The following is a 12461-nucleotide window of genomic DNA, read 5'->3' on the forward strand; positions in this document are numbered from 1 at the left end:
AATGAACTGTCAGTGTGTTTCCTGAGCAGTGAAGATATAAAGCAATGAAGGCAATTGCCCTTTGAATTCAGGACAAAGTACCTCATCTTATCCTTTCTCTGAAGAGATCAGCAATTATGAACTATTTCCCCACCAATGGGTAGTCCACCATAGACCTAATGCCAAGAGCACACCATCTGGGTTTGCTGCTAAAAAAGCTGGCTTCATGGCCATCAGTTGGATAAACTAGAATTATTGGAAAATCCAGTTACCTAAAGCCAGTTTGAACTCTAGTGACAAAGTATTATGTGTGTTGGAATGATAACCAAAGAAAGGTCAGTGGTTTGAGTCTACCTGCCACTCCATGGAAGAAAAATGGACAGTCTCAAATCAATGGATAGCCTCAAATCAGGGTGCGGGAGGTTCACCATGAGCTGGAAATCTGCTGAATGGCAGAGAATTTGCTTTGCATTTTGTTTTGCTTTGTGATTGTGCAGTGTTTAAGTACTCAACTGCTAACACATAGGTCAGTGGTTGGAAACCATCTAAAAGATAAGATTGTCTGCTTCCATAAAGACATACAGCCCTAGAAATCCAGTGAAGCAATTCTACATTATCCTAATAGGGTCACTATGAGTTGGAATAAAATCAAAGAAAATGAATTGAAGCCAATTTGCTTTCCATGATTATTTGTTGACTTGAACCCTTAATTGGAAGAACTGATAATTTTTACCATGTTTTTTTTATTTTATTATTTTTGTGTGCGTGTACCGTCAAATTAGATCTGACTGGTACAGGAGGAGATTGTCCCTCCTTACCCAGCAGAGCATCTGGTGGATTTGAACCATTCACCTCTGGGATTGTAGTTGCAGCTCCTTGCCACTAGGCCACCAGAGCTTCCCTAATTTTTACCATATTTTTTTAAAACTAAATTTTAAGGCATGTTTTAGCAGTAATTATAATCAATGATTTAGAACACTCCTCAATTTTTATTTCACCCACAAGATATTTTCCCCCATAAGACAATATAGTGTTAAGGTAAAATCCTTCGCTATCCTATATTGCATTTTGTTGTGAGTTTTTTTAATCATAAATGAAACCAGTAGGTAGATACTTCCTTTTGAACGATATGATTCTTCGGTAAATCAAATAATAGATGACATAAAAGGTACAGAAATTCTAGTTGAATGAGCCCCTTCTTTGAATAAAATGTTTCATCCTTTAGCAAGTAATCCTTGCTGTAGAGGCCATCATGCTCAATTTCCTGAGGTCGGACAGAGAGTAGTCTTACCGAACTGCAGACAGTTGACTGCCAGTCATCGTATAAAGTTATGACTATGGGATGTGACTAGAAAAACAATTTAGTCACTGAAATACTGCTGAAGAGTTAAAAGGATTTTTTTTTAAATGAGTCAAGAAGAGAGAGCAAGGGAAATTAACCCTGAACTGTGTGTGTTTCCTGGTTTCAGAACAGGGCTTCTAAATGTTACAAATGACTGGTGGTTACTGCACTGTAATTTTCCTTTCTTCTCTTCTCAGGGGGACAAGAAGACCTCATTCTTTCCTATGAGCCTGTCACAAGGCAGGAAAGTAAGTTTCCCAGCATGCTTTGACTTCTGATTTCCAGATTGTAATAGGTGACACAATTTATAGAGTGAGAAATTCTCTAGATGAGTGTTCCTCTAGGAAAGAGACCATCACAATAACCTCGAGAGGCCTGCCTCCAGAACCTTTATATCCACTCGGTATTTAGAAGGAATTTTGAGCAGACTTATCCTAGAATGCAAACTATACACCAGAAGCCTGAGTCCCTTTCCCTTTATAGAAATTAATTTATAGAGAGATTAATGACTATTGACAGGGATATAGCAGAATAAATGACATCAGTTATGTAGTTGCACGAAAGTAACTTCAGAATTTCTTGTAATCCCTTGATACAAAGGAAATGGGGAAAACCCAAAGAGAACATCGTGAGTATTTGAGCTGAAAAAAAGGAATCCTTAAAACAAAATGTCATTAAAACTAATAATCACTTTTATAGTCATTGTCTAAACAACGGCCAAACAGCTGGTTTAAATTCTTTTTCTCTCCCTCAGTTGACAAATTCAGTAGTTGTTTTGACATTGTTGGGGCATAGCCTAAGAGTGAGCAAAACCCCTCCAGATGCCTCTTGTTGTTGACAGACACTGCAGTTGTTTATCTCTGTTAGTAAATTCAAGAAAGTGGGCACTATCTGACACATTGAGAGTTAAGATATCAATATCTCCCTGTAAAACTATATAGATCGTTTCCTCAATAAAGTGATATCCTCAGAAGAATCACATTTGCAGGACAGCTTTGCAGTTGTTTGTTTCAATGTCTCTCTTTTCACCTGGATCTCCCTTCCTTGTCTCTGCAGTAAACTATACAAGGCCTGTGATTATCCTGGGCCCAATGAAGGATCGGATCAATGATGACTTAATATCTGAATTCCCTGACAAATTTGGCTCCTGTGTACCTCGTAAGTACTTCTCTTCCCTTAAGAGACAGAAAAAAAAGAAAAAAAATCCACTGCTTTCTGTTATGATAGAATTATGTAACTTCTGTAGATTCTCCAGTGACACAAATACCATCTTGTGTATTACCTTTATTTCTTTTACTTGCCTAATACTTTTCATTTATGCTACCATGTACTTTTCTCTAGTGAGTGTGTGATGTTCTCTCCAGCTCAATTGTAGTCACCTAGACAAAAGAATGGGTCTTTTTCCTTTATAGCCCTCTCAGCATCTAAAACCTTATAGACTTTATAGTGGACATCATCATGCTCTGATAGATTGACTGAAAAGCCCTTGCAATAGCATCCTCCATAGAACAAAAAGAATCTAAAACAAACACATGTATTAAAGTCATCTTATGATGATAAAGGACTATGTGTCAATCCAAATCAAATAGCCTTCACCTATCTTTTAACAGTCCCAGTTTAGCAGAAAAATGAAGACAAGAATGTTTATCAGTCTGTTCTCTAGGACCCTGGTGATTTTAATCTGTCCTTTTGGTCATTATAGAAAACCATCTCATTTCCTGAGTAGGACTGTAAGATTTTATTTACTCTACCGCTTGTCCTCCACTGTAATTATCCCCACCCCCCTTTTCACCCCCAGAATATGTCACACAGAAATTCATGGAGGCCCTTCTATATGTTTGATCAAGCCTTCTAAAATGCTCACTTATTAGATAAATGAGCTCTTAAATCTAATTTCAACAAAGTGTGTCTCTCATACTCTACACATTTCGTAAGCTTTATGCTTTGAAATGTCTCTCACATGTTAGTTAGGCAAGTACCACCTGGATTCCTTAAGGGGTTACCTGTGTTCAGAACATGAACAAAAGGGAACTGGGATGATTGCTTTATCTCAGGGAGCTGCTCCCAGTGAAGGCTTTGGGAGTAGTAGTACATGTTGTAGAACAGAGGTCTTTAGATAGGAACAAACACAAAAAACCCTGGTCATTTGTAGCACTTTGTTCTTCTACTCTTGATAGAAAATAAGTAGGCAATTCTTCAGCATCCTTTTCATTTTCCCTTGTACCTTGAATACCCTTTTCTTTTTTAAAAATTAATGCTGCTCTTAGATGTACTGTTGATACAATTCCAGTGCATAATGACCTCGTGTACAGCAGAACCGAATCCTGTGCCACCCTCACAATCTCTGCTGTGCTTCAGTCCATTGGTACCGTCACTGCCAGTCTGATCAGCACATGCCTCTTGTAAAAAGCTTGCAAAATACTAAAACTTAAACAGAGACATTTTTAAAAATCCCAAATCACATAGAGTACCAAGAGATATCACTGTTAATATTTTAATAGATTTCTATCTACTCTTTCTTTCTTTGCATGCATTTTTTTGTGATTGGGCATGTATGTTAAGTACAATATTAAATGTATATAACTTGAAAATTTTTTTACTTACCATTAAGTCTATAAACACTACAATAACTAACATTCATGTATTGTCATTCTGAGCTTTCTCTATTATAAATTACAATCATGTATTTTTAAATATATTTTATAATTACTGTTCTATACAGCATCTAAATTAATATAATGAGACAGAGCTTCACTCATATTTTACTAACTTTTAAGGTAGACTCACTGAAAGAGAATAGCTGGTGAAAGATTGGAAATATTTTCATTTTTTATTTTAGATTGTTTTTCCCTTCTTAATAAGTTTAGGTGTAATTCAGATTAGAATTGATGGTTTTTAACACCACCTTAACTAGGATGATCTCATTTTAAACATTTCTGTATCCTTAACTGTAGTCATAATGTCTGTATTTTTCCTTCCTGGTTATGAGACATAGTTTTTACTTCTTGTCCCATAATTTTTCATTGTTTGTTATGTTCTTTATGTTCTTTAGCACTAGTCTTGTTCATTTCCTTTATAAAAAAAAAAAAAAAGGAGATTTTGTTCTTTAAGGAAATAACTTTCTAATACACTTGTTTTAATTATAATGTGTTTGGGGTTTGTTTCCCTTAATTAAGATGAGTCTAGAGTTACACTACTCTCAAGATGTGACCTTTCTAAGATCTCAGCCAAATGCCCAATTTTAACAAATCAAATCCCCCATGTCTCCTAGCATTGTGTAACTTGCAATGTTTCCTCTTAGAAATATTCCCTAAACAGAGAGGCAAGATGATTATAGAGCTCTGGTAGCATGTTTTGTGGTTTTCTTCCTTCAAGGATCAGAGCCCTCTACTGCCTGCTACTCAATGCCTGGAACAGTTGTTCCATATATATAGTCCAGATTTATAAGTTGTTTATAGTGAAATTATAAGACTTGTCCTATTACTATCATCATAAGACCAGAGTTTCTTAATATTTTGAAGGTGTGGTAGAAAAAGAGAGATGCAAAGAAAGTGAGAAATATGAACTTAGGCATATCTTAATATCATTCTTTTCTATTTTATAAAGATACTACGAGGCCAAAACGGGACTATGAAGTGGATGGCAGAGACTATCACTTTGTCATTTCTAGAGAACAAATGGAGAAAGATATCCAAGAGCACAAGTTTATAGAAGCCGGCCAGTACAATGACAACTTATATGGAACCAGTGTGCAGTCTGTGAGATTTGTAGCAGAAAGGGTATGTTTGCTAATCTTCTTCTACTCCCCTAAAAGTACCCCAAGGTGGTGATTTGGTTCATCATTCTTTTCTAACAGCCACAGTAAATTTTTATTAAATATTCCCTTTAAGACAACCAAGCAAAGAATAACTTTAGGGCAAGGTCTTTAATCATTGTTCTAATCTCAATAGAGTATGCTGGCTGAGTTGGGGGAAGAAAAGCAATTAACAAGGCAATTAACAGCTTGAAGTTTATGAGGATTTACTTTGTCCTTGATTTGACTACCTGAGGCGTGAGTAAACAGCACTAAGTTTATTAAAGAAGCTTCGTTCTTATTTAAATCCAGATCCTTAAATCCTTCTGTTAGAAGTTACTTTTTTCTGAGATCCTTGTACAGAAAAATGAGATACATGGGGAAGCCTTTCCAGTCTGTTGGCATAAATTCTAAACTAAAGGAAAATTAAATGCTTTCATTCTCTCTTTAATATGGATTCCATCTCAACTCAAGTAAACAAAATTCCTCATCAAGTAAACTAGACGAATAGCAACATCATGACATGTGGAGAAAAGATTGAAGTTATCAACAATTCTCTTTTACTTGGATCCATAATCAACACCCATGGTGGCAGCAGTCAAGAAATCAAAAGACATGTCATAGTGGGGAAATGTACCAAGAACATCCTCAAAGTGCTAATGACTGAAGATAACAGTTTCAAGACGAAGTGAATTTGATCCGAGCCACAGTAGTTTCAATTGCTGCATATGTATCTTAAAGTTGATCAAAGAATAAGGAAGACTGAAGAACCACCAATGCCTTTGAATTATGGTATTGGCAAAGAGCATAGAATACTCCTTGAAATAAAAAAAAATAAAAATAAATTACTCTGTCTTATGATCCTTTGAGGCAAAGACAGTAAAACTTCATCTTTCATACATTAGGCATGTTGTTAAAAGTAGTCAATCCTTGAAAATAGGCATAATGCTGGCAAGAGTAGAGGGTTAGTGAAAGACAGACAGATCCTTAGTCAAATAGATTGGCACTGTGACTGTAATGGTGGTCTTGAGCATAGTGAAGTTGGAGAAGATGATGCAAGATCAAGCTAAGTCCTACTCTTTTGTTCATACTCTCACAATGAGTCATAGTAAACTCAACAGCGACTAATAATAACAACAATAATTTCTAGAATGTGGCAAAGAGCTTGTTTGTAGGAAACATTGTGAGGACAGCCATATCTGACCTTTACAAATTTCACAAAGGGAAACAACACAACACAAAACCAATTTGCATGATGCCAGGTATGTCCTGCCCACTCATGCACCCCTTTATACTCATCTCAACACCAATTTTACTGTTTTACTGGGTCCAAAACTACAATGTGATAGTTCAAAGACCACACAGAACTATCTTAGGGTAGTTCAAAGGCTATAATTTAGATTGGCAGCAATATGCACTTTGTCAGGACAGCTTCCAAAACATGCTTGTAGACACCTCAGGCTTGAGCCTCATGGTTTTGGGCCAGTGTCACAAAGCTCTTGCTGTTGTTGAGTACCACTGTGTTGAGTATGACACATAGTAACTCTATGAACAACAGATTTGAACTCTGTCCAATCCTGTGTCACCTTCACACTTCCTGATGCACTAGAGGCCATTGCAACAGTCAGTTTGACATCACCTGGTTAAGGGTCTTCCTCTCCTTCACCAACTCTCTGCCTTTCTGAGCATTGTGGCCCTTTCCTATGGAAAGCCCCTCCTAACAACCTGCCCAAAGAATGTGAAGCGAAGCTTTATTATCTTTGCCTCCAAGGAGTACTCTGGCTGTACCTTCTCCAAGATATATTTGTTTCTTCTTTTGGCCTTCCATGAGATGTTCAGTACTCTTCACCAACACTTCATCTCAAAGGCATCAATTCTTCTTCTGTCATCCTTATTCATAATCTAGCTTTCCAATGCATAGCAAGTGATTGGATCAGACACATCTTCAAATTGACATCATGACTCCTCAATAATTTGGAGAGGTCCCTAACTGCAGACTTTCCCAGTGCAATATATCTCCTGATTTCCTTACTGCTGCTACCAAGGGTGTTAAATGTGGGTCCAAGTAAGATGAAATTGTTGACAGTTTAAATCTTTTCTCCATGTATCATGATGTTGCCTATCAGTCCAGAGTAAGAATATTTGTTTTCTTGACATTGAGATGCAGTCCATATTGAAGGCTGTATTCTTTGCTCTTCTGCAACAGTCTTCAAGTCCTCACTTTTCAGCAAGCAAGTTTGTGTCATCCACATAAAATAGGTTATTGATGAGTCTTCCTCCAATCTTGATTCCATATTCTTCTTCACAGAGTCCAGCTTCTTGAATAATTTTCTCTTAGCCCTTCCAGTTATGGCTCTCCTCCTCAGTCCTCCAGTAAACGTGGGCCAAAGACTCTTAGCCCTGGTTCAATGTCATAGAAGTCCCAAGGTCTTCTCTGTCTAACATCAAATCTTTGGTTCTCCAGTGTAGCTGGTATCGCTGGTGCTCCCAAAGGCCCTGGTCTGACTGGCACAAGAATCTTCTCACATTCTGCTTCTGGATCTGCTCAATTTAATAGTGAGGCTAGCCCCTCCCCTTGTGAATTGGTGAGACTAGCTAATCCCTTTGTGGATAGGAAAACACACGCTATTAGCATATACCTGTTCATCCACATGGCAAAGTTAGTCAATGGTAGGGAAGCCATTTTGAACAATAAACCCGTAATACCATACTTGATTATGGCTTTAAGATCTACCAATGGAGAGATCATGGGTATTTAAGTGGTACAAATGGTTTAAACTTAACTACTAAGTTCAGGTTTCCTTCGGTCTATTGTTCATAGGGTCACTATGAGTCGTACTTGACTCAATGGCACCTAAAAACAACAATAAACTTCAAAGTTGGTAGTTTGAATCTATCCAACAGCACTGTAGAAGAAATACCTAATAATCTGCTTCTGTAAAGCTTTTTAAAAAACAAATTCTCATTGCCATCAAGCCAAAATCAACTCATAACTGACCCTCCATTGGTTTCTGAGGCTGTCAATTACATTGAAGACTGTCTGTCTATATCCTTTGGAGTCACTAGAGGATTTGAACCACCAGAGAAACCTTTGAGATAGCAACACTATTCCCTAGAGACTAGGCCACCAGAGCTCCCTTCTGTTAAAATTACAGCCAAGCAAATCCTGTGAAGTTGTTCTCCTCTATACTATAACACATGGTGTTTGTGAGGTTTCCATAAGTCAGAACTGACTCACTAGCCATGTGTACAGAGATATCCTAATCTCCTGGGAACAAAAAGAATAAGTTTTATAGCAGAAAGAGAAAGAGTCACTAGCCAACCTTACTTGTTACATAATTAGTATTTGCTGTGTTTATTTTGTTTAACTCAACCTTCTCTTCCTCCCTCCCCTTCTTATGCACTGCTGAAAATTTAGAGGATATTTAAAATCTGTCCAGTACTCCACAAAGAAGTTACATCTGGTTTCCTATCTCTCAAAGTTAAAACCCATCAACTGTGTATTGTTTCTAGTGAGAGCTTCTTTTTTGAACCTGTACATACAAACTTCTGGCTAGTTAATCTGGCTAGTTAAATAATAGATCCCAAGTTTACCTGATAATAAAGTGATAAAAGCTTGAAGTATCTTTTTTTAAAAAAAAAAAAAGTTTATTAGTTTTGTGCATGTACCGTCAAATCAGATCTGACTGGTACAGGAGGATATTGCACCTCCTTCTCTGGCAGAGCATCTGGTGGATTCGAACCGTGTTTCTCTGGGATTGCAGTGCAGCTTCTTGCCACTAGGCCACCAGAAGCTTGAAGTATCTTGTGTTTCTCTCTTAGAGTTTAGGAATTTTCTGGACTCTTAATTTTCATGTGACTATTTTAGACAACTTTTTATTCCCTGTTACTGATTTCGGACTGTTCCATCTGCATAATATGCTTTCTCCTCTACTTGTGTAAAGTCCTTCAAGCCTCAGGGTAATAAGGTCATTTCTCTCCAGGTGGTAGAATATGATTTGGCAAATGTATCTCTCTACTTTTCCAGAAACATTTTTTAAAGCAGCTCCTTGCTCTAAGCATGCATATGCATGAGGTGGAAGCCAAATTAAATGAGGTATGCTATAGTGTAATAGGACTTTATTTGTTAACAAACAAGAAATTACATGTTCTGTATTTGCCTCTCTCATAGCATTTAACTATATTATATTTCAAGTATTTTTTTATGCATCTTTCATCCTGCAAGCTCAGCATATTGAGAGCTGGACATAAAATAAGTACTTAGTTTTTGTCATATATGAGCTTCATGAGAATGAGTTTGGTTAAATTGCTTATGGCTACGTGTCTTCTTTCTGTAATCCATAAAGAATTTACTTAACTAATAAAACCACAGATGTTAAAACTAAGTTAAGTAATTCACTCTCACTGCTACTACTCATTGCCATAACTTGCTCTCATTACACCTTTGAGTCAGAACCAACTCAGAGTAGAGCCTCCAGCAAGTTTCAGGGAGGATTTAAATCATATGGGAGGAGATTGTTCATCCTTCTTCTGAGGAGCTATTGGTGGGTTCAGACCACCAGAGAAATGCCACCTCTGGGTTAGTAGCACAGCTCCCGTGGACTCCAACACCAGAGCTCTGCTAATAAACCACCAGAGAAATGCCACCTCTGGGTTAGTAGCACAGCTCCCGTGGACTCCAACACCAGAGCTCTGCTAATAAACCACATGGCAAAATATTTAGCACAATGGTACATATTTATTGTTTTTCAGAGCCACCGAGTCGATTACAACTCATAGTAATCCCATCAGCAACAAACCTGCATCTCACCCTAGTCACCATGTCAATCCATTTCAATGGGGGGTCTTCCTCTCCTTCTCTGACTCTCCAACCTTCCAAGTATGATGTACTTTTCCAAGGAATAGCTTCTCCTAACAACATGTCCAAAGTATGAGAGATGGAGCCTTATCATCCTTGCCTCCAATGAGCACTCAGGCTGTACCTTTTCCAAGTGCCCGGTGGGCATGCTGCAGGAGACCTCCTAGAACAAGATAGATTAGAAAGCAGGACTGACTGGCCATCCACTTCTGGAACAACAACCTTTGAAAACTTTATGGTACACACTTAAGTCATCATGCTAGATGTTGCAAGTATTCCCTGTCAGCTTTGGATATCAACTTTTATTTATGCCTTCTCATGATTCTTTTGGAATCTTTAGAAAGCCAACTTTTCTCCTGAAATATCTATAATATGGGTTTTTTTAGACTATGATCCATTCTTCTGTATTAATTCTTTTTTCCCTCTTTTTCTTCCAGGGCAAACACTGTATACTTGACGTATCAGGAAATGCTATCAAGCGGTTACAAGTCGCCCAGCTCTATCCCATTGCCATTTTCATTAAGCCCAAGTCTCTGGAACCCCTGATGTAAGTCCCAGGCTCTGCAGGCTTCTAACACCCTCTCCCACATTACATAGCAAGTCACTAGCAACTTTTTGTCACTAATGCTACTATTGATTCTGACGTCCCTTTTTCCTCTGAATAGGTATTGTATTAAAGATTATTTGGACCTCTAGAGACATAGCATCTTTCATTTTTGTGATACCTTCACAATTTTCCTGTATGCCATTTTTCACAATTCTGTTCTGTTATGGAAAAGGTTCGGTTTAACTTGGGTTTTGTTGTTTTATTATTTTAGTTTCTTTACAATGGCATTTTGCTTTGTTCTGTAAAAGAATTTGTCCATCAACTAAATTTCACATGCCTAGGTGACTGTCCTTAAGGAGTTTTCTTAGTGGCACAACAGCAACACATGTATAATTTAAACTGATGGCTTCATACTGTCTTTCATATATATCTGAATGACAGTAAAATACTTGACTGGATTTTTTTTCTTATTTTTGGTTTGGTGTGTGTTTGTTTATTTGTTTGTTTATTTGTTTTTAAAAGCTTATTAAATACTGTTCTTCAAGAGCCAGTGTAAAAAAAAAATTAAAACCAAACCAATTGGGCAGATATTCATAAGCTGGAGATATATAAATATATTGTCATTGCTGTTAGATACTGTTGAGTCAAGTACGACCCATAGCAAACCTATGAAGAACAGATATGAGCCCTGTCCTATCCCGTGCCATCCTCACACCTCCTGAAACACGAGAGCCCATTGAGGAAGTCACTGTGTCATCCACCTGGTTGAGGGTCTTCCACTGGAATGATATGCAATATCATACAGTATCATGATGTTGTTGTTGTTTGGTGCTGTCAACTCTAGTATGACTCATTATGACCCTGTGAACAAAAGACATGAACCCTGTTCTGTCCTGTGCCATCCTCACACTTCCTGACACACAAAGAGCCCATTACAGCAGTCACTGTGCTGGTCAAGGGTCTTCCTCTCCTTCTCTGATGCTCCACCTTTACGAAGATCATGTCCCTCTCCAAGGAATAGCCCCCACTAGTAGCATGCCCAAAGTATATGAGAGGAAGCCTCATCATCCTTGCCTCCAAAGAGCACTCCAGCTGCACCCTCTCCACGACATAGATGTTTGTTCTTTTGGCTGTCCATGGGATGTTTAGCACTCTTCTCCAACACCATAGCTTAAAAGCATCAATTCTACTTCTGACATCCTTATTCATTGTCCAGCTCTGTGCATCTGGGAGCTGCAGCTGGGCAATATGGATATAGTAACAGATATATTTTCCAGATGACTTGATAGCATTGTTGGCCTTGTTTTGAATACAAATTAATAGAAAAAATGAGGTTGCAGCAACCAGAGACAGCTGAGCAAGGAGACCAAGAGCTAGGAATTGAAAAGTCAGTTAGACTATGTTTGGTTATTTCCTCATCCACTAATCAGTCAGTGTTGTTATTGTGTGCCATCGAGTCAGACCTGATTCATAGCTGACCCTCCATTTTCCAAGGCTCTAAATTTCATGAGAGGAGCTTGCCCATCTTTCTTCTGAGGAGGAACTGGTGGATTCTAAAGGCTAGCCTTTGATATAGTAGTGCAGCTCTTTTGTCACCAGAGCGGTCTTGAAAAAGCTGTTCGACTTCTCCAAGATTCAGTTGGCACATCAAGTACATGTCTCTCTTCACTCAACTCATGGCCATCAGCTTGGGACATACTCACAGCTGATCCGCCAGTGGGTTTTCATTGGCTGTAAATCACATGGGAGGAGATTGCCCATCTTTCTTTCACTGAAAGCTGGTGGATTTGAACTATGCGCTTTGGGTTGGCAGAGCAACTCCTTACCAACTAGTCTCCAGAGCTCCCTACATGTATCTCTGATAATAGTAATTTATGACAATAACAACATTTAACCAGCTACTGTGAGTCAAGTCTGAATTATGGCAGCCTTATATATGTGC

The 12461-nt window shown here is 38.1% G+C and overlaps 1 protein-coding gene across 6 annotated transcripts in view; it reads left to right on the top strand.

Annotated features, from left to right (window-relative positions):
- DLG2 (discs, large homolog 2 (Drosophila)) overlaps positions 1 to 12461 on the top strand; it is a 1891340-nt gene that overhangs the window by 1860830 nt on the left and 18049 nt on the right. For all 6 annotated transcript variants that reach the window (XM_006895272.1, XM_006895270.1, XM_006895271.1 and 3 more), the window contains 4 exons: positions 1519 to 1569; positions 2378 to 2479; positions 4928 to 5100; positions 10410 to 10519. In XM_006895272.1, coding sequence (XP_006895334.1) covers positions 1519 to 1569; positions 2378 to 2479; positions 4928 to 5100; positions 10410 to 10519 — 436 coding nt within the window. The remainder of the gene's footprint in view (positions 1 to 1518; positions 1570 to 2377; positions 2480 to 4927; positions 5101 to 10409; positions 10520 to 12461) is intronic.

The sequence above is a fragment of the Elephantulus edwardii genome, unplaced genomic scaffold (assembly GCF_000299155.1).
Source record: "Elephantulus edwardii isolate Elephantulus edwardi_28Jun2011 unplaced genomic scaffold, EleEdw1.0 scaffold00163, whole genome shotgun sequence".
Classification (NCBI taxonomy): domain Eukaryota; kingdom Metazoa; phylum Chordata; class Mammalia; order Macroscelidea; family Macroscelididae; genus Elephantulus; species Elephantulus edwardii.